The sequence below is a fragment of the Equus przewalskii genome, chromosome 1 (genome assembly GCF_037783145.1).
Source record: "Equus przewalskii isolate Varuska chromosome 1, EquPr2, whole genome shotgun sequence".
Taxonomy (NCBI): domain Eukaryota; kingdom Metazoa; phylum Chordata; class Mammalia; order Perissodactyla; family Equidae; genus Equus; species Equus przewalskii.
In genome coordinates, this window is record NC_091831.1 from 93489915 (window position 1) to 93510993 (window position 21079).

At 50.0% G+C, this 21079-nt stretch overlaps 2 protein-coding genes across 12 annotated transcripts; both read right to left on the bottom strand.

Annotated features, from left to right (window-relative positions):
* Positions 1 to 3023: 3023 nt before the first annotated feature.
* NGRN (neugrin, neurite outgrowth associated) lies at positions 3024 to 8481 on the bottom strand. Its single transcript, XM_008531753.2, has 3 exons — positions 8259 to 8481; positions 7787 to 7897; positions 3024 to 4122 (listed from the first exon to the last, which is right to left on the bottom strand). The coding sequence occupies exons 1-3, from the start codon at positions 8420 to 8422 to the stop codon at positions 3510 to 3512; spliced, it is 888 nt and encodes a 295-aa protein (XP_008529975.1). The 5' UTR covers positions 8423 to 8481; the 3' UTR covers positions 3024 to 3509.
* Positions 8482 to 8654: 173 nt separating this feature from the next.
* Positions 8655 to 19283, bottom strand: TTLL13 (tubulin tyrosine ligase like 13). Of its 11 annotated transcripts, none has more exons than XM_070571170.1 (15): positions 18962 to 19283; positions 18230 to 18500; positions 17832 to 17872; positions 17387 to 17505; positions 15878 to 16008; positions 15471 to 15627; positions 14934 to 15077; positions 14477 to 14562; positions 13930 to 14161; positions 13276 to 13460; positions 11661 to 11846; positions 11183 to 11363; positions 10713 to 10892; positions 9816 to 10134; positions 8655 to 9432 (listed from the first exon to the last, which is right to left on the bottom strand). In XM_070571170.1, the coding sequence occupies exons 2-15, from the start codon at positions 18487 to 18489 to the stop codon at positions 9176 to 9178; spliced, it is 2478 nt and encodes an 825-aa protein (XP_070427271.1). In that variant the 5' UTR covers positions 18490 to 18500; positions 18962 to 19283; the 3' UTR covers positions 8655 to 9175. The 11 variants fall into 11 exon arrangements, with proteins under 11 accessions (XP_070427271.1, XP_008529973.2, XP_070427306.1 ...); XM_008531751.2 differs by having other exon boundaries at positions 13267 to 13460; positions 18962 to 19268; XM_070571205.1 differs by having other exon boundaries at positions 11739 to 11846; positions 18962 to 19261.
* Between the last annotated feature and the right edge of the window lie 1796 nt (positions 19284 to 21079).

A 21079-nucleotide genomic window follows, 5' to 3' on the forward strand; every position in this document is an offset into this window, starting at 1 on the left:
TTTAAAATAAGCTGGGGGGAGATGTGGGGCAAGTATGCAGGATAATGAAAAAAGATTGGCCATTTGTTAAATGTTAAAGCTGGGTGATGGGTACACAGGGGCTCATTGCATTACAATATTCTATTTTCATGTTTGAAAAATTCTATAATACAGGATTAAGCAAAAAAACCCCAAAAAACAAAAAAAACCCAAATCAAAAAACTTTGTGCTCACACTGGGCTTCAAGAGCTCATCCACTATTTTATAGTGAGCTTCCGCGCCCCCCCCACCCCCCCACCCCCCACCCCCCTTAGTTAGATCAAATCTCGGCTGCACAGAGAGATGGAGGCTGCCCTGAGCAAATGAGTAACACATACCCTCCAGGGCACAGGGACCTAAGTCCCTTCTGTTGTACAATATGCCAACCCCTTGGGCTTGGCCCCAAGGTTGCTGTAAGGTGCCCCTTCCACCCACAGCTACTTTCTCTCTAGCTGGGGCAGAGCCCTCTCATCTGCTGCTGCACCTGTGCTCTAAAGCACAGCTCCATCTTATGCAGTGTGATGTCAAAGTCCTTCATGGTGTCCTGAAACAGGACTCCCTGGGGATAGGGCACTATGGAGTCCTCTGACCCCCAGCCCGATGGAACACAGGCTGGGTGAGTCCCTCATGCCCCTTTCCAGCCTCCTAGCTTGGGCTGAGTGGGGAGAGCAGTTTCCTGAAACACCAGTTTCGGTGGGTTAGGACCCAAGACGCACTGATGGGACAGAGCAAGAACAGGTCAATCTGGAGGAAGCTTAGGCCCTGTTGTTGGCTGAGGTCTGGATGGGTAGGCTGGCAAAGGTAAAGGGCAGGCCTTTCTGCCATTGTGGACTAGCTGACCGGTATGAGGTTCCCCAACCATTTCTTCATTCACTCACCCAATACTGAAATCTACCTTGGGAGCTGGAACTATAGCAATGAAAAGGCAGGTCTCCTGCCCTCACGGGGCCTACATTCTAATGGGCACAAGGTAGATGATGACAAAGAAAACCCCAGTAGTAATATATTTCAAATACTGGAGGAAATTAAACAGGGTGTGGTGATAGTAGGAACATGAAGAGAGCTGCTTTACATCAGGTGATTAAGGAAGGCCTGAGAAAATAACATCTGACACCTGAATGACAAGTAGCTAGCCATGTGAAAATCTGAGGACAAAGAATCAGTAAATGCAAAAGCCTTAGATTGGTATTTGCATAAAAAAAGATTTAAGCTTAATGAGCAATAGGATGGTAGAGGATGAGGCAAATGGAAAACACAACCAAGTTTATCAACAGCTTCTAGTTTTCCCTAGCTCACTGGGGAAAGAGCATGGTCAAATGATTTGCAGGAGTTAGAAATGCAAATTTAGGCGCCAGCCCTGTGGCCAAGTGGTTGGGTTCACGTGCTGCGCTTCAGTGGCCCAGGGTTTCACAGGTTCCAATCCTGGGTGCGGACATGGCCCCACTCATCAGGCCATGCTGAGGCATCATCCCACATGCCACAAGTAGGGGAACCTACAGCTGGAAATACACAACTATGTACCAGGGGGCTTTGGGAGAAAAAGGGAAAATAAAATCTTAAAAAAAAAAAAAAAGAAATGCAAATTTAAATAGTCAAATAGCATCTTGCACCTCTTAAAAGATTAAAATGTTCTAATGACAAATCACCGTATTTTTTAATCATAAAAGTGCTGATTAGCTTTTATTATAAACTACCTGATAGCAACAGAGCAGTGAAAAGGGCCTTATCTGCCCACTGGTGTATTATCAGAATCTGGATTCCCTAACTTTGACTGGCATGTGGCAGGGCCTTGCTCTCTATTCTGAACAAATGCTCAATTTAACAGTAATCAGGGGCTGGCCGTGTGGCACAGTGGTTAAGTTTGGTGTGCTCCACTTCAGTGGCCTGGGTTCATGGGTTTGGGTCCCAGGTACGGACCTACACCATTCATCAGCCATGCTGTAGCGGCAACCCACATACAAAGTGGAGGAAGATTGGCATTGATGTTAGCTCAGGGCTAATCTTCCTCAGGAAAAAAAAAACAACCATTAATCAATGATACTGTAATTGCTACCCATGGCATTTGAAATAGTAACAAGACTCATGAACAGAACATCAATGACAAGGCTTGGAATATCAATGTTTTCATTAAACATCCTGCAGATATTTAAATTCTGAACAACCAATATTTGCTGGTAAATTGTTAAAATGCTAGATTCCTGGAATTTTAGAAGCTTTAGATTAAGGATCAAGCCTGGGTTCAAGTCGCAGTGCTGTCACTCACTAACAGCCATGTGGCCTTGGGCACATCCAAAAACCTTTGAGACTGCCTCATTTGTAAAAGGAGCCTATTATCTGTTCTTGCCTACAACACCCTTGTAAAAACTGTAAAATAAGATACAACTTAAGCTTTTGAAAGTGGCTGGGGATTATGTTGAGGGCCCTAAAGTCTTTGCCTGGTTTTGTTGGGTCAAACCTCCATACCCCAATCTTTTTCAGAACCCTAGCAACTAAAAGAAAGAGAAACTGCATTACATCGAGTGATGATGGCCTGATGTCCAGTTTTTATTTACTTATTTTTAAATTATTTTATTTTTTATTTATTTTTTAAGGAAGATTAGCCCTGAGCTAACTGCTGCCAATCCTCCTCTTTTTGCTGAGGAAGACTGGCCCTGAGCTAACATCCGTGCCCATCTTCCTCTACTTTATATGTGGGACGCCTACCACAGCATGGCTTGCAAAGCGGTGCCATGTCCTCAGCCCGGATCTGAACCGGTGAACCCCGGGCTGCCAAAGAGGAACATGCGAACTTAACCACTGTGCCACCGGGCTGGCCCTAATGTCCAGTTTTCAGCTGTCAAAATCCATTACTGAGCAGGGCGATCTGCACAGAGCTCTTTGTTGGGGATTGATCTGGCCCCATCTCTCTCCCAACGTTTAATGATAAGGGACCCTTTGCCTCTTCCCTTCTCACTCTCCAAGTTCACAGGTAAACCCTCCCATCCCAGAGAGCACCAATCAACACAGACTGCCACATTTTACTTTATTTTGCACATAATGAAAACAATCAACTGACTAAGCAGTTCCAGAACTGTTAGCACTCATTAATCCAAAAGTAAATGAGGTCAGAAGGCAAACTTTTCATTTCCTCCCAAACATATTCCAGGTATCACAGAAACTCCTAACAACACATGCAACACAGGCTGGTTTCAACTTACAGAGAGCCCAAGCAAGAAGGGGGAGCTCCAAAGACCCACATGGGTCAGACAGGAGTAGCGCTCCAGGAAGCTGGGGTCTACCCAGCACATCACTCACCCTGCCCCCACACGCATTTGCCCCGTGAAGTTCACTGCCATTTGTCAGATTCAAATCCAAGCAATTCTTGCCTCCCACATTCCAGGCTCATCATTTCCTCCTATTCCAAGGCAGATAATCCATATGCAGAAACCAGGCAGCTCCAAATCCACTTTTCCTGCTGTTTCACATGGCATCTCCACAAGCCAAGTTCCAGCTCAAATTCTGTACAAGAAGTTCCCATTACTGTCAAAGAACTCTCGCCCCCTCTGCACTACTTTGCTGCTGAAGTTCTGGTCACTGGGCTCCCCTGTCTGGAATTCTCCTAGCTTCTTGTCACTTGGCAATCCGTCACTGTCAGCTCCTCTGGTGCCCTCACGATCACTGGTGGAGTACTTCTGCAGCTCTCTCCGATGACCCAGGGCTGCAGCAACAGGCACAAAGCTCTCCTCCTCCACGACCTGGATTCCTTTATTCCTCCCTTTCTGTTTCCTTGGTCTATTTGTACTGTGAGTGTTTGATTCTATCACTTTCAAAGAGGTGCTGTCACCCTGGCCTTTGGATGAGGCTTCGCCCCTTGGCATCAGCAAAGGGCCTGACACAGAGTGGCCTGCAGAAAGCAGCTTTGAGGTCTCCCCAGAGCCAGGGAGCTGCCGGAGGGAGTGGGCAAGCCCAGCTTTCTTAAGGACTTTTTGATCCTGCTTCAGTTTCTGCTCCAATGTGGGTACAAACTTGCTTTTTAAAACCCTTCGGATAACATCAGTGCTGACATCAAAGCCTTCAGCCAACCTGGGAACTGACCAGGACTCTGCAAATTCCTTATGTAAATACCTGTGGAAAAAAGGAGCAGGTTTTCAAATTGTGAAGAAGTCTCCTATCAGAATAGCTAAATGATAATACTAGTGATGAATATGTGAAAAGAACAGGGCTTGGGAAAACTGCAAACATAGTCTCTATCTCGTGCCACTAAATGGCTGTGTTCCATTCCTGTGTGCCGTCAGCAACACCAAACCACTGTTCATCAGGTCACTTATTTCAGAGCAATTGAAATTCCTCCCACTGCACACTGCGCCCAAGTTAGATCCTGGGATGCATGAAGACTGTCCTTCCCACCACAATCTGGTGACGGAGACAGGTACATTAACATATTATAACACTGTGCCAAGAGTTACAGCAGAGGATGCTGTGACAGTACCCAGGAGGGAGACCCAGGGACAGGCTATCACAACACTTGCACCATGGCCCAGGAACTGTTCAAGAAGTCCACACTAGAGCTGGTCTGCAAGGATGAAAAGGAGTAATAAGCTGGCAGAGAGGAGGAGAGGAAGAGATCAAAGGTATTGACAATAGAGTGAGCAGCATGTGCAGTGCAGAAGCACATCACCTTTGCTAGGAACAGCTGTACTTCTCTGACAGTGAGGACAGGAGCAAGATCACGTCAAGCTTAGGATTCTGGAGTTTATCCCAAAGCAACAGTGGACCAAGGAACGATTTTAACCAGTGGAACGCCATCAGCAAATTTTCATTCTGAAGTTCAATGCAATGGTAGTTTTCAGTGGCAAGGCTAGAGGTGGAAAGACAGGGCAAGAGGCTGTCATAGTCATCCAGGCAGTCTGAAATGAGCGGCAATGAGAGCAGAGGAGGGAACAAACTTGAGAAATATTTTAGGAAGGCCTGATGGTAGAACTTGGTAAGAGACTAATATTAGGGGATGAAGGAGGTCAAGATTCTGGATTTTGGTTTGGTGATTGGTGGGACCATTCAGAGTTATAGCAAAAATAGCAGCAGAATCAAGTTATCCAGGAACAAGGATGAATTCCATTTTGTACACGTTGAGTTTGGGGAACCTGTGTGACATCCAAACAGAGACGTCTAGGAGCCAGCCCGGTGGCACAGTGGTTAAGTTCGCACATTTTGCTTCTCGGACGCCCGGGATTCGCCGGTTCAGGTCCCGGGTGCGCACATGGCACCGCTTGGCACGCCATGCTGCGGCAGGCATGCCACGTATAAAGTAGAGGAAGATAGGCATGGATGTTAGCTCAGGGCCAGTCTTCCTCAGCAAAAAGAGGAGGATTGGCAGAAGTTAGCTCAGGGCTAATCTTCCTCAAAAAACAAAACAAAACAAACAAACAAAAAGAGAGACGTCTAGAGCACAGATGAATATAGAGTTCAGAAGAAAAACATGGACTGGAGATGACAGACCTGGAAGTCGTAAGCCAACAGCAGGGGTGGTTAAAGCCAGGTGAGCGGCTGGCATCAGGCAGGGAAATATGCAGGGAGATAAGACAATGAAGGACGAAGGACACTACTCTAAAAAACAGCAATACTTAAGATACAGAAGGAAGACGGGGGTGCCCAGGAAGAAAACTGAGAAAAGGGGTCCTAGAAACAGACGTGAGTGGTCCCCTGCGTCACGGGAGAAGAATTTCAAGAAAGGAGACTATAAGGTCAAATGCTGCAGGAATGTTAGGGAGGCTAAAGACTAGAGCGTCAGTTATGCCTAGCACTGGGGAAGTCACAGATGGATTTGTGGAGAAGTTTCATTGTAGTGATCAAAAAACAAACAAACGAGGGTGGACAGCCAGGGAGCCAGCTGGGAACAAAAGGATGAGGGAGAACCTTAAGTTGACAGATGCAGGTCCCTCAGGAATTAGGCAGGGATTTGACCTAGAGCACACAGAGGATTGGCCCTAGACAAGTGAAGGGCTGCCAGTTCCTGAGATGCGGAGTAAAAGATTGAGAATGAAGGCAAGGAGGAAGACAGAGAAGCCTCAGAGGGTTCTTACCTAACAGCCTGTTTTCTCTTTGAAGTAAAAGGATATTCACTGACCACAAAAGGAGAGGTGACAGGTAGGAAGCTGGAAGGTTTGAAAAAGCTATTGTTCAAGACAGGAGAGGACGGTGACAAGAGAGAGGTGCTACAGGCTCACAAAACCAGCTCGACAAAATCCCCTTTATTCTAAGTCTCAATTCCAGAGTCATTCTGATGGGAATGGAAAACGGTGCATAACCTATGGAGGGCTATTTAGCAATATTTATCCAAATGCAAATCCATTTGCCCTCAGACCCAGCAACACTACTTCAGGGAATGTATACAACAAATAAATACACCTGGCAAATATGTGGAATGATGTGTATACAAAACCATTCACTAGAGCACAATTTGTGATAACAGGTCAATGGAAACAACCCAAGTACTCATCGTAAAAGATAAACTAGGATTTACTACAACTCCTATAAAAAAGAATGAGATGCTTTCTCTTTTAAAGTAGAAAGACCTGTAGAATACATGAAGTGAAAAAAGAAAAATGTACAACAGCATTTACAGTATTCTACCGTTTGTGATTAAGGACGTGAAAACAAAAATCTATATTCATATTTGGTCCTTTTTGCATAATGAAACCTGGAAAAAGGCACAAAAAACTATTAAAAATAGTACCTACACGAGACTGGCTGGGATTAATACTTCTCAATGTGTACACCACCTTATACCGTTCTAATTTTGAACCATATGTAATGTATTATCAAAACAAAAAAATTTTTTTACAGGGTCTCCTTAAGGTTTTCTAAGATACGGATCCTCTCTTCAGAGAAGTGTACATAACCACGGAAGCCCCCATCCCTGGACCTTAGATTAAGAATATCATGATCCAGACAAATACTGCATGATTTCACTCATATGTGGAAGATAACAAATGGATGGATAAAGAGAACAAATTAGCGGTTACCAGACGGGAAGGGCGTTTGGGGGTGGGCGAAAGCGATAAAGGGGCACATATGTATGGTGATAGATAAAAATTAAACTACTGGGGGGCCGGCCCCATGGCTGAGTGGTTAAGTTCGCAGGGCTTCCGCACCCCAGCGTTTTGCTGGTTCGGATCCTGGACGATAACATGGCACCGCTCATCAAGCCATGCTGAGGCGGAGTCCCACATACCACAACCAGAAAGATCTACAACTAGAGTATACAGCTATGTACCAGGGGGCTTTGGGGAGAAGAAGAAGAAGAAAAATAGAAGATTGGCAACATATGTTTGCTCAGGTGCCAATCTTCAAAAAAAAAAAAATTAGACTACTAGGGGTGAGCACGATGAGGTGTATTCAGAAATTGAAAACAATAACGTATACTTGAAATCACACAATGTTATAAACCATTATGATCTCAATAAAATCACTTGGAAAAAAATGCCAAAAAAAATAAGATAAATAAAAACGTAAAAAACCAAAGAAGATCATGATCCACTATATTTTACGGGTTAAACGTCTGATACCTGCAATTTACTATTTTAAAATTTCAGCAAAAATGAACCAACTATGTCACCTTAAAAACTATTAAATCTAGATGATGGCCTTACAGACGTTCGTTATATTACTATACTTTTCTTTTCGAAATCGTAAGCGATAAAAAAAGTAAAACAAAACGGAGAAACAACGCTCTAGGCCCCAGGATGCTTCACTTCTCCTCACAGCAGAACCAAACCACCCCGGGTCTTACCTGATCTGCTCCATGGCTTCCCAGGTCAGGGTCCTGGGCGGGGCACCCGGTGCCTCCATTTGCCTCCGAATTTTCTGGAACCGGGCGGCTTTCTTCTGTCGTTTCAGGGTGCTGGAGGAGAGAACCAACGGCTGGAGCCATGCGTGGGAGGCAGACGGGTGGCTGAAGAGCCTCAGGCTAAGTCACGGAGCGCCCAGCCCCCTGCTCTTTGACCTGCTCGCTGCACCGCCCCAGAATCCTAACACCTGAACGGCGACAGCCCGTAAGCACGCTGAACTTTCTAAACGGGGGATGAAACACGTCACTGGTGAAGGGACCCGCACACCTGCCCCTGCGCCCCTGACAACGGCTAAGAAACAAGGGCCGCGCGCGGCTGGTGCGGCGGCAGGACGCCCGGCGCCAAGGGGCGCGGCCTGGAGCGCCGGGGCGCGAAACCCTGCTTCAGGCCGAGGGCCCAGGAGGGAGCCGGTACCTCTCCACCTCCTGCAGCTCCCGCTCCTCCGGCTCCCAGTCGGAATCGGGGTCCGGCTCGCGGCCCACGGAGCCCGGGCCCGCCACCCCCCGGGTCGCGAACCCACAGCGAGCGACGGCAGCACGGACACGTCCGCCCAGCAACAAGCTAAGAACCAACGCCATGTCGACAAATAGCCCTCAGAAGGCCAAAGCGCGACGGCGCCGGAAGCTGGGGGGCGGGGCCGGAAGTGGGAGGGGCGCGAAGGAAGTAGACGTCGCACGTCTTTTCCCGCTTCCGGCCGAGGGCGGGACATCCGGGCTTGACCCGCCCCCGCCGCCCGCCCTTCCCGGATGTCACTGTGAAGGGGCTTCCCTGAAACGGGAGGACCGCAATGAGGGAGAGGACGCTCCTGCAAAACGGCATAAACTTTAATGAAAAGACGGGTTCAGCTGCCAAGAGCCGCCCCTCCGTCCCAACGGCCTCCCAGGCCGGCCTGTCTCCACCACGGCGGCGGGAAGGACGTCCCCTCGGCGGTCCTCCGACGGCCACAGCCCGGTGCCTCGGGCACTCGGCTTCTCCGGGAAAGGGGCTCCTGGCCGCCGGCGTGGCGACCAGACCCGGGCCGCACCCGGGGTTCAGACCCATCACCCAGCGGGAAATCCAAGCCAAAGTTTGAAGGGCGAAGACGAGCGCCCGGCCGGCCCTGGTTCCTCTTCATCTTTTAGTCTTTACCGATCCAAAAATAATCTTAGGGTATTGAGGAATTGTCGGTGTCTTTGCATTTTGCCTTAGGCAGACAGGGTTCCTGGCCAGAGCTCTTCAAACTGCAGCTTGGTGGCAGTCTTTCATTTAGCAAAGATTGGAGGCCCTTTGCCCCTGTGGAATCCTCGGGGATTTCTCCAGGACAGGTTGAGCACTGGGCTGGCTTCCTGCATTTACCTGTGGTGGATGATGTCGAGGAGTGCAGTGGTGCGCTGCAGCAGGGGGGCGGAGGCAGGGCAGAGGGGCAGGTCCCGGGCCTTGGCTGCTCTGGGTTCAGAGTCTGCCATGGAGGGCAAGGTGCGTTCAGGCCATGAGCCACTTGCCACTCTTTCTGGTTGCAGAAGATAGCCCTGCTTCGGGGTCAAAGAGGATGGCACTGATCCCGCCAGGGCTCGGTTTATGGCTTCTAGCCTTCTGCTGGCTTGGCCTTCTGCAGTGGAAACATGGGTGCCCCGGAGTTGGTACTCACGGAAGAGATTTGCTCACCTCTTTCCCAACCTTTGCCAATTACCAACACAGGGCAGTGGCATGCCATGCTTCCCTCCAGCGTGTTTACCACACTGTTGTGATTGCTGTGTTTACTTGTCCCTTTCCCTGTTAACCGTGTGTCGAGTGCTGGGACTGTATTTCTGCCATTTCTGTCACCAGGGTCTAGTACATAGAAGGAGGTAAATAAATGGGTCCTCTATCCCCCCACCCCTTCCCACACTTGCTGGAAGTGCCATATTATATTCGGGGAGCATCCCAGCTGTAATATTAGCCAGGGGGAATTTACACAAGTCAGAGGGACCGAAGCCAGTTTTGCATACTTACGCCTAGTTAGCCTGACTCTGGCGCTGGGAAAATAGCGCCTTCCAGATTTCTTCACTGACAATGAACAAGGGCCGATGGTTGCTGGATCTCTTATCCAGTTGAAGTTCTTGGGCTGTAGATGGCACTGGGAATGATGTGGAACTGCAGCATTCATGCTTGACAGTGGCCCTAAGATCCTGGGGATCAATTCGTGGGGCCGAACTGGATGCAGGAAATGAGGAGGGCCCTGCTCTTTGGTGACCCTTCTCAGGAGGACCAATGGGACCAGATTCACAGAATGCAGTTCTTGACTGCCCAGCCCGTCCTGGTGAAATCTAGGCTAGAGGAGAAGAGCAGCCCCTTACCACATTTTTTGTGAGGCTGGATGGAGTGGTGTAAGACATAGGTAATGGAAAAATCTAGACCATAGCCACTATTTAACTGTTACTCCGTTGGGGCTCAACAAAAACAGGGGACCCAACAGGTCTGCTCCTAGCCCAGGGAATAGTGAATGCGGCAGCTGTTTTGTTGGCCCAAGACTGTTTACTCATATCCTGTTAGAGCCACGGCACTGGCAGTGCTAGGGAGAGATTACACAGAGGCCATTGAGGGTGGTGGCCTTGTTATTTGTCAGTCACGAGTTTGGAGTTATTGTAAGACAGGAATACAGAGAACAAGTCTCTTGTAAGTGAGAAGGCTGGGAGCTGCACTTTGCTGGATGTCATTACTAAGAACAAGGGAGCTTGGGAACAGATGCAAAAGGAACCAACAGACCTTTTCCCAAGGCCCAGCATACACCACCTTCCCAGGCTCCACTGCCAGATACCATCACATTAGCCTCCTGTGCTGCGGCCACCACCTTGTATTGGTACAGCCCTTGTTCCCTTGTTCTGTGAGAGGCTGCGTAGGGACGCTCACCCAATACTCATGAAGTTTTCTCTGGCCCCGTTGGGTAGGGTGCAGCATGCGGGTGAGCTGCTCTACAATACCCAGGCTACGGATGAGATTCTCCCTTTGTAGCAGGGCCTTCATCCGCTCCAGCTCCTCCTCTTCCACAATATCTTGGGGCTGCATGGTGTCCAGGTGTACTGGTAGCAGCTACAAGGTATGTGAGAGATGAATGGAAGCTCTCCTAGGATCAATCCCAAACCACCAACAAGGATGACTGCGGGTCTCCTGCCCCCTCTACCTCCATCCTTTCCCTGACTCTAGTGGAAGGGTCCCTTTGCTATCCATTCTCTCACCTCCTCTTCCAAAAGGTCAGATTCAAGGTACTCATTAGGAACTCCTCTCTGCCGTGCAAGAGGAGAGGACAGCAGAGATTCCCTTCTCTAGTAGTCCCAACCCATTTTCCTGCAGAAAGGCAAAAGCCACAAAAGCCCTGACACCTCTTTCTCCTGGTTCCGGATGCTGTAAGCCAAGTGGGTAGAAACGCCCCGGAGCCTGGGCCTGGGCCGGCTCTTCTCACCGGCTGATTCACCCTGGTTCTGGTCTTTGTTTTCCTTTCGCCTCTTACTGCCCAAGGTCTCCTGCTGTTCCTGCTTCAGGCGGATCTCTTCCAGTTGTTGCCTGACAAGACACAGCAGCTTCAGACACTGGAGAAATTGTTTGGGGGAGAAGGGGAGAAAGAAGAAATGGGGCTGGGGAAAGAGTAGGAAATTATGATCTGTTTTGGGGACTGATGGGAGAGGAAGGAGGGGGAAGATGGGAAACCTACTAAACTGAGTCATTAAGAATCTGATAGAATTGATAACTCCACTGCACTTTCCTCAAGTGTTGGGCTTCCTCTCCACCCTGCTGGGGAGCAATTCAGCTTCAGGAGTTGCCTCCACCCGCATGGACAGAGGAGAGTGCAGGGCAAGCTACCTGGCACACTCCTCTCTGGCCTTGGAAGCAGCAGTCTCCTGGAAGAGGGAGCCATTGTGTTTGAAGAAGGGTGCATACTTCTCCGTGTCCGGCCCAGGGTAGATCCGCCGGTATCCCCCAAGGTGGGTATCCTCATAGTGTTCCTGGTCCAGCATCGCTACATGGGATGATTCAGTTTGTTCTCGCCTATGGAAACCCAGGTCAGCGTGTGTGAGGGGAGGACTGTGAGGAGGGACAGGAGGGCTGGCTAAGGCTTTAAGAACCTCCCGCCAGCTTCCTGGCCTTTTGGGCCCCTGCCCTTGTGAAAGCTGCCAAGCCCATCTGTGGCCAGTCCCACCTGTGCATAGACATGAAAATAGGCTTGACTTCCAGAAACCTAGTTTTCATCTTAAGGGCTGGGGGGTCCACTCGTAAGCTAGCATTCCAAGTTATCATAATCTGTTAGGTTTCTGATTATAAAGTAACATATGTTAATTACAGAAAAATTTAGAAGAGCAAAAAGCTGAAACCTTCCCTAATCTTGCTATGCAGTCAGCACGGTGGCTATGAGCAGGGTCTCCTGGGTGGGACCTCCTGAGTTGGGATCCTGGCTCTGCTACTCACTACCTTACTCTTTCTTTATTCCTGCCTTTCTTGTTTTAGATGAAAATGAGGTCATACAACAACATTTTAAATGGGTATCTAGTATTCTAGTGTATGACTGTACTTTTGTTTATTAAGTCCAGTAGTTTTCAACCTTTCTTCCCCATTGAAAGACATGATACATAACAGCCACGTGCACGATCCTATCTCGTGGGAATCTCCAGGGTATTTACAGTTCTACTTCACCTCCATTTGCACAAACATTTGAGTGCGTACTGTGTGCCAGGCCCTCAAGATATCATGGCGGATCAAATACACACTGGCCTGGCGTATTGCATTGCAAATGGAGAAGAGGGATGTGATTATAGGAATAATCCTAAATCTACTCCAATTCATTTTTATGTATCATTAACAAATTGTAATTTAGTGTCACAAGAAACGACCATATTTGGGACCCATCTTACAATTAAAACAACAGTAAGTAAACAATGTTGATTTCAACAATCCTCTATTATTGAATGACTAAACTTTTTTCTGTGTTTCATTTTATAAACTTTCTTAGCAAATGGTTTCTAGAGGAGCTTTGTTTAAAAGAAAAACCAGCTAATCAAACCACATAAAGCTCTTTATGTGCTGATATGAAATAGCTCTAAGATACATTGCTAAGTGGGATGCACAGAGTATGAAATTTATGCTACTGTCTGGGTAGATAAAAGGAGAAAAAAATTTGTATGAGTACACATGTATTAACTATTTGTGAACGTATACACATGGCCCTAGGAACATTGACTGGCTCCAGAGAGGAAAACTGAGTAGCTGAAGAAGGGTAGGAGAGACGCTATTCACTGTATCTTTTGAATTTTGAACATATTATCTATGATATGTGACATTTTATCTATGCAGAAAAGATGTTTTTAAGAGCTCATCAGCCCCAGGCTGCCTTCTCCATCCAGAGGAGGACTTTCATTCTCAGGAAAGTGATAACAAAGAAGACAAGTTGCGCAACTAAACACACATCAGACACCTGGAGCACCTGGCTTCTCGTGGCTGTTGATGGCACTGAAAAAGCCGCTCCTTGACTCGCCGCTTGTCCTCCTCTATCACCTTCCTTTTGTCACAGCCCCGGAGGTTGACAAGGGTCATGGCATCACAGAGAAGTGCATCCTTCACTTCTCGATCAAGCCGTGAGTCCGTGGTGAAGCTTGGAGAGTGGTTTACCTGCCAGGAGGAGTCATTATCCACCCCCTTCCTGGACACCTGAGCAGGTGGTGGTCTCAGCAGAGTACCTGGAGGGTCTAGGAGAGACATCCCCCTCCAGAGGCCTCAGTCAAGGAGGCTGGATGTTCTGACATCCAAGGCCACAGACTCTGCCACAGAGATCGCTCCCATGCACAGGCTGGCGAGAGCAAACCAGCTAGCCTGACTCTACAGAGAGTGTCCTTAAAGGCAAGGCTTAGGTGAAGAGCACTTGGGATCCAAAACCTGGATTCCTGAGTGGAGGCCAGAGACCACCAGGATTTGACTCAGCAGGTCAAAAGTGTAGAAATCATATGCCTTCTGTCGGTTCCCACCCATCCCAGTGCTGCCGCGTCCCCCATTCTCTGCCTCAGTGCACTCCTACCCCAGGTGTCCTGTTCAGGAAGGCCTCTGGACCTTGGTTACGCAAAGCCCAGGAGATAATCCTCACCTCCAGCAGCCAGGGCTTCAGCTTGTGGTCCAGCAAGATGTCAAAACCAAGGATCTCAAAACAGGCACATGTACCTCCACTCAGGTATTGGGGAAAACAGGTTCGGTAGTTGTGGCGAAGAACAGAATGGGCCGGGATGATGGTTTTGATGATGATGTCCTCGATGTCCCCCCACAGCTCTCGGGGGTCGTAGCTGTGCTCTCGCAGCCAGGCATTGAGTGTCGACAGCTTCCTGTGAGGCCCAGTGCTCAGAGGAAGACCAGTTTCTGTGCCAGTGGGGACGGGCTGCAGGAGACTCCCTAATACTAACCCCAATTCCCTGCCAGGGCTCCTTGTGCTTTAAAGGGCTGCGAGCAGCGTGGAGCAGGGCCTAGTCATCAGGGTGGGGTGTGGGGCTACACTTAGAGGTCAGGCACAGAACAAGGGTCGGTCTGTAAAGCTTGAGTTTTCCTGAGCAATTAGCATCCCAAGAACCAGCTCGCTTTCATGGGCTGCTGAGACTGGGGCTAAGGGGAGAAGAATTAGGAGAAAACAGAGTAGAGAGTACCTCTTACTGCCCACAGCATCGTCCCGGACAAAATTCTCGTTGTGTTTGTTGATAGCATAGTTGGTCAGGTGCATGCAGACATCATCCTGGGAAGAGATGGCCCTGTGGTCTCAGACTGCTTCCATGCAGCTCTCCAGCACTTCCCTGGCTTTGGATTACCCACCCCTCCCCAGGACTGCTTGTCTCCTGTCCCTCTTCACTGGAGGACTGTCCTGTGAGCTCCTGGGGAAGAGGGTGTGCCATTCCTCCAGGGATGACCTTCCGCAGTCACCACCCACCAATGCTGTTCCCCCAGCCAGGGGCTGAGGCGCTTACTGGCTTCATTCCCTATTCACAGGTGACAGGCTAGCTGTGTGACAAGCCTCTCTGCCTGCTTTCCCCATAGACCCTCAGCCTCATGGCAGTGGAGGAGAAGAGGGTGCCGCCCTGCCCCCAGGGCCGCTGGCTGGGCCCTTACCAGGTTGCTGTGGCTGGGCTCCACATAGGGCATGGTGGCAAAGCGGGCCAGGCCCTCCTCATACATGAAGATCCGAAGTGGGTCACAGGATGTGATCAGGACATAGATTCGCATATCAAACTTGAAGCCATCAATGAGGAAGGGCTGAGGGCACGCAAACCCGCCAGGGAGAAATAATGACACTTTTGAAGTGCTTACTATGTACCACGCACTATTCTAGGTGCTTCAAATACATAATAACTCATTTAATTTTCACAATAACCGTATAAAGTAGTTACTGTTATTATTCCCATTAACAAGTGAGAACACTGAGGCACAGAAAGGGTAAGAAATTTGCTCAAAATCACACATCTAGGAAATGGAAAAACTCAGATTCAAACCCAGGCAGGCTGGCTTGGACCCATGACTCCATGCTGCCTGCAGGGTAACGGGACATCGGAAGGGCAGAAACCTAACACTGGCCTCCTCCCCGGCTTCGGGAGAGACGAGGCCCCCGGTGCTGGCTGAGGGGCCTGGCGGTCCTGAGGCGCCCTTCACCTTGGAGATGTATTGCTGGCAGATCATGTGCTCTCCTGGCTTGATCTCCCGGGGGTTTCGGGTGATGAAGATGCCACGTCCCTGACAGCCACTGTCTGGCTTGCAGATATAAGCGCGAGTTTTTCGCTGACGACCGTAGGACTGGAAGTCCCCATAGCTGTGTGTAGAGAGGGGCTGGTCAGAAGGTTTCTGTGCATCACGGCTAGCCCACGGCCCTGTTGGGTGTTCCCTGCCATCCAGTCCGTGCTCTTCCTGGAGCACTCAGTCTCAGAGCTACTTTGCTTTGACCCAGCTGAAACGGTCCTTCCCCTTCCGTCCTCCTGAGAGGTTCTAGGCCATGAGGCCGGAGTCTGGAGGGAACTCCTTCCTTCCCCAGTACCTCAGCCTGGGGAGCCAGGCTCACTCACTCTGCAGGGAGGCACCAGGTGCGGGGGAAGATGTTGTACTCAGTAGGATAGAGTTTCTGCATGCGGTTGAGGTTCCGAGCCAGCAGATCTTTGCGGCAGATTTCTGTCATGCCAGGGAAGTGGTTGATTTTCTGAAACACAGCCAGTTGGTTATACTACCCCACAGAGCAAGCAGCAGTTCCTGGGGCCTGGGACTCCCAGGAGGCAGTGGAGAAGGACTGGGAAGGTCAAGGTAGAAGTCACAGTGGAGGTAAACACTGTACCTAGCACCCCAGGGGAGAAAAGGAAGGTTACCTAAGACCGGTGAGACCCCTGCCTGGCCTTTCCCCAAAACACACATGCGCACCGAGGCTAGGGGCAGTGAGAAGGCCAGCCAGGACCTTGGGCCTTCTAGCCACCTTATAAGATCCCTCAGACCACCAGGGGCTAGTCCTATCAGAATAATTGGTACGTGATAGCACAAAGCAAATGAGAAAACCTTTCCCAAAAGAGAAGAGAAAATAAGGAACCAGCCCCAGGGAATGCACGACCACGGCACCCTCAAAGGGCATGGCATTGCCCTGCAGCCTGCTGGAAACCCCCACTGCTCTGTCCTCAGCACGGGGAGGCAGCATCTCAGGATGGGTCAGTGCTCTCTCACTGGCTTTCTCACTCGCTAGCTCTGTGAAGTTGGTATTTCTGAGCCTTGGTGTCTTCTTAACAAAGGAGTATCCACCACTCAGCGTTGTTTTTGAGGATTTAATGAGGTAAGAATGTAAATGCACTTAACACAGTGTCTGACATACAGCAAGCCCTCAATCAATGCTGTTAATTATTGTTACCCTCATCTTACAAGTGCTCCATGCATGCCCCTTCTTTGGGGCTTCTTGAGTGCTTCTAGCTCTCTCTCTCTGTCTCTTTCTGGCTGTTGTCCCATGACTTGTTGTGGGACAGGTTATAGTCTCCTCAACTCCCTTCGTAGCTTCCCCTCAAAATAACCTTGCAGACCCTTTTTAATTATTTTATTGCTAACCACCACAAAGACCCAGTTAGAGAATAACAAAAATACCATGGAGAAGTTTGGTTTGTCTTGTGGACCCTGGTCCATCTTTCTTGCTGCCATGCAGGACCCCACACTGACTCCTCATGAGTGTGGGGTGCTAGGCTAGGCAGCTTAGAAGGCTGGATCATTCAGCTCGCTCTGCTGTTAGCTCCAAAGCTGCCTCTCAGCCTTTCCCCTAAGATGGACTCACATGCCCTGGAGGGGGCCAGCCGGGCACATGTGCCTCAAGGCAAACAGCAAATATTGAGATAGGATGTGCCCAGCAGACACTCCTTCAGATAAGAGAAGTTCCAGAGACCCAAGAGGAGAATATTTCCATCGGAGCAGAAGACCCTGGCCATGGCGTTTCCTGCTCTGCACAGGGGTATAGCCACACAGGGCAGCAGCCTCGGGTGCCTGGGCAGAAGGGTGGGAGTAGTCATTCTGAGGCCACAGCCCCTTTAGGATCTTGGGCCAGGAGGTTGTACCTGAAACCTCTTCATCTCCATGACTCGTTCCAGTGAGACAGAGCAGTCTGTCCAGTACACGGTCCACTCTTCGTCCTCCCCCACTTCCTTCAGGCCACACATTTGGGCTGCCCGACGCACTGTGGAGAAAGGGAAGCCAGTGATGCAGCTTGACGAGGAAGACGGTTCTTAGCTCTGCAGTTTAACTACCACGTGACAATTCCAAGTTCATGAGGCTGTTGGGGCCCTTCCAAAATCTGTGACAAACTCCTACCCTCCCACTAAGGTAACTGGAACAGTGATGTCTCAATTGCCAGTAGCTGAGCCAAGGGGCTCAGTGCAGGTGACAGGCCAGCCTAACCAGATCCAGGGGGATGGGAACCCGATTGGAGGACCATCCCCAGAGGAAAAACAACAGCTGTAGGCGCCCTCTTATGCAGTGGTGTGTGATGAGCCAGGCACTTACCACTGTCATACTTGCAGTTGGTCAGGTTGATGGCCAGGGGTCTGGAATGGAGGAATAGCAGAAATCAGACAGAGTGGGAGAGGACAGACCCTGGGCTGCGGGGCACCCAAATGAAGAGATACCCAACAAATTCATAATACAACTCGTTTTCTCTAGAAACCACTAAAGGAAAGACCAGGATGATATAAATGTGCTGAAATTCCAAATTAACCCAACCCAAAGGGTTCTGAATTTTGTTTGCTTTTGGCTTACCAAAAGGTTAGTGATGCTCCCGTAATCCCTGTCCTCTTTTGCAGACTAAAGGGAAGACTTGGATCCCAGCACCCCAAACTGCTGCAGGGAAGCCAGGGGGTGACTCTCTGGAGATGGGCAAGTGAGGGGGTCCAGGGAACGGTTACCTGCGTTTCCGCCTTCTCTTTCTCTTTCCAACTTCTAAGTCATCTGTGTCATTCGGAGCAATGATTTTCTTGGGAATTTTCTTGGCTACAATGGATAGGGGCACTCCATTCCCAAATGGCTTGCAGTCAGCCTTTGAGAGTGCCCGCTGAGAAGGGTTAGAAGGGATGGCAGCTTCCCCTTTAACACGCTCCTCCTCTGATTCCTCTTCTTCAGCATACTCTTCCTCTGACTCACTGGTCTTACAGGTCCTTGGCTCCATCCTCTTAGATTCTGAGGGAAGAGGACGGGAGTGAAATATATATCAGACCTCCCTCCAGGCCTGCAGGAATCCACCCAAGGGACTTTCACGGTGTTATCCTTCAGAGGAGGATAATCCCACTGCAGAATGGGATGTTTCCAAGTAGGTAATGGGGGCCGTGGTCAATGAGATGTTGGATTCTCTGACAAGCCCCAGTCATCCAAGATCACTCCATACAACCCACTGGGGTGCATGCAGGAGCTGAACAGAGCCGGCAGGGACCATGACCATAGCTTTTTTGTTTTTGAATGGGATGGGGGATGGCTGGGAGCACTGCGGGGACCTTCGCTTTTCAGATACAGTCCCTTAGGCTGGCCTTTTCCCTGTCCCATGACTCAGTTTCTCCATGTGTACACACTGGGGCCAGGCACCGGTGGCTAAGACCCCTTGGGCTCTAACGGCGGAGGAGGAGTCTCCGGCGGACACTGCCCACCCGAGGTTCCGAGGAGCGCGGAGGGGCTGCTGGGTTCGCCTCTAGCGGCCCGGGGCTCGACTCAGCTGGCCGCTCACGTCCGCCCTTCGCCCGCCTCCTGCTCCTTCTCGGGCGTTGCTGGGGCTCGGGGACCGCCTCCTTGTTCCACAGGACTGGCTGTCCCCGCCGATCGCGAGGGGGAGCCCGCTCCCCCCGCGCCCCCCCCGGGGTTCACTCCTAGCTGGGCGATCCCGGCGGCGGCGGCGCCTCCTTTCGCTAGCCGGCAGCCGCCGCCGCCGCCGTCGCCATGGACACGAGGGCGGCCCCCATTGGAGAAGCGTTCTGGGGGCGGGGCCTCCAGGGGACACGCCCACTTGGGCGCCGGCCAAGGCCATCTTGAGGGGGACCCTGAAACGTTTCTCAATGGGGCCAGCGGTGGGAGCCCCGTGCGGCCCGCAGCCCCGGAGGCGGGGTTCAGGCTGCAGCGGACAGGGTGCATGATGGGACTTGTAGTCCCGCTCTGACGCCGGTGGGCACAAACCCTACCCTCATCCTTCCTTGAACCCGCAGATCAAGCCCGGAATTTGGCCAACTCTGTGTTCCGGACAAATATCTGCTTGCCTTTTTTTTTTAGCAACCATACCTTGAGCACAGCCCCTGCACTCGGAATAGCCGTGCTTAGGACGCGTGTCCTGGAGGCGCTCACCCAGGTGGGCCGCGGCGGCTCCATTGACTGAGGAATAGCAGGAGCGCCGCATCAGACTGCTCCTGCGCTCTCGCCTCTTCTTCCTGACGTCCATCCACTTTGTCTGGCTTCTGATCGCCACCTCCACCAAACTCAGCCCAACCTGTCACCTTAAAAGTACCATGTGGCTCAATCTAGGGGACACTTAAAAATTTTCCCTCCTTTAAAAAGACATGGACATTTTCTGATTCATAGACTTCTTGATCTTTCTTCAGCATGACACTCTCGATTACCTCCTCCTTGAAATGCTTCGGAGTCTCTTGGCTCCTAGGACACTCATTTTTCCTCACTGTTTTGACAAATATTTAGTGTTCCAGGCACTGTTCTAGGACCTGAACCATCATTTTTTTGCCTGCATTGCCACCATTCAGCAACCTCTTAATTGGACTCCCTGATTCTGTTCTTCTCTTCACCCATCTATCCATCCATCCGTTGCAGCTTACACTCTTCCTAAAATGCAAATGTTACTCCCCCACTTAAAACTCTTCAAGGTTTTCCATTAGATCAAGTCCAAAACCCCTTAGTACATGAGACACTCCATCAAAAAGCAAGCAGAGGTGGAGAGGCTCTGGACCCCATCAGCCCTTCCCATTGTGCTCAAAGCCCAGGGCTCTGAGAACAAAGGGTCCCCTAAGTGTTTCGTACTCAAGCTTAGAAAAGCTTCCATCTAAATTCTCTTCTTGGTGATTCATAGAGTATATAAATGGCCGAGAAGTACCACATAAAAAAAAGCTATTTGACTTTTTTCCTCTTTTTCACGAAAGCTTTTTTGGGCCAGAGAAGGCTTTGCTCTGAACATCAGTCCTAGGGAAAAACTAGGAAAACCCTGATATTTGGGCTCGTCACCTTGGACACAAAATCCACTTTGCTGTAATGGCCATCTGCACTCCCTTCAGAGAGTGAGCAAGCAAAAGAAAGTGATGTTACTGGAGCTTGTACATGCAAAGGCTTGCAGAAAGAGGCATGAAGATAAAATTACTGCAACGTGCCAAAAACACGAGGGTGACCAGATTTTTTGGAGAGAAATTTCAATATCAAACATATCAGTGTAAACATTTAAATATGAAACTGGTTTTCTTATGAGATGGGTTGTGCTGCATATTCTACCTTATCCCAGGGAGACTTTATAACGTCTTTTCAGGTATAAAACCTCTAAAATCCTGTATAAAAGCTTCATACGGGCCTGGGCAGAGAAAGCCAACTAGCCGGAGAGCTGAGCCTCAGCTTGGGGCCTGAGAACTGTCAGGACAGCACCACCACGGTTATGGGAGCCGCTGCCTGGAGGAGTGGTCCCAAGTGCAGACCCAGCTCGGCTCCTGGCATCTCCCTGCCTGGGCTATGGTCCTGATGCCACTCCGCAGGAGCTGTCTGACCCTGGACAAGCTATTAAATCT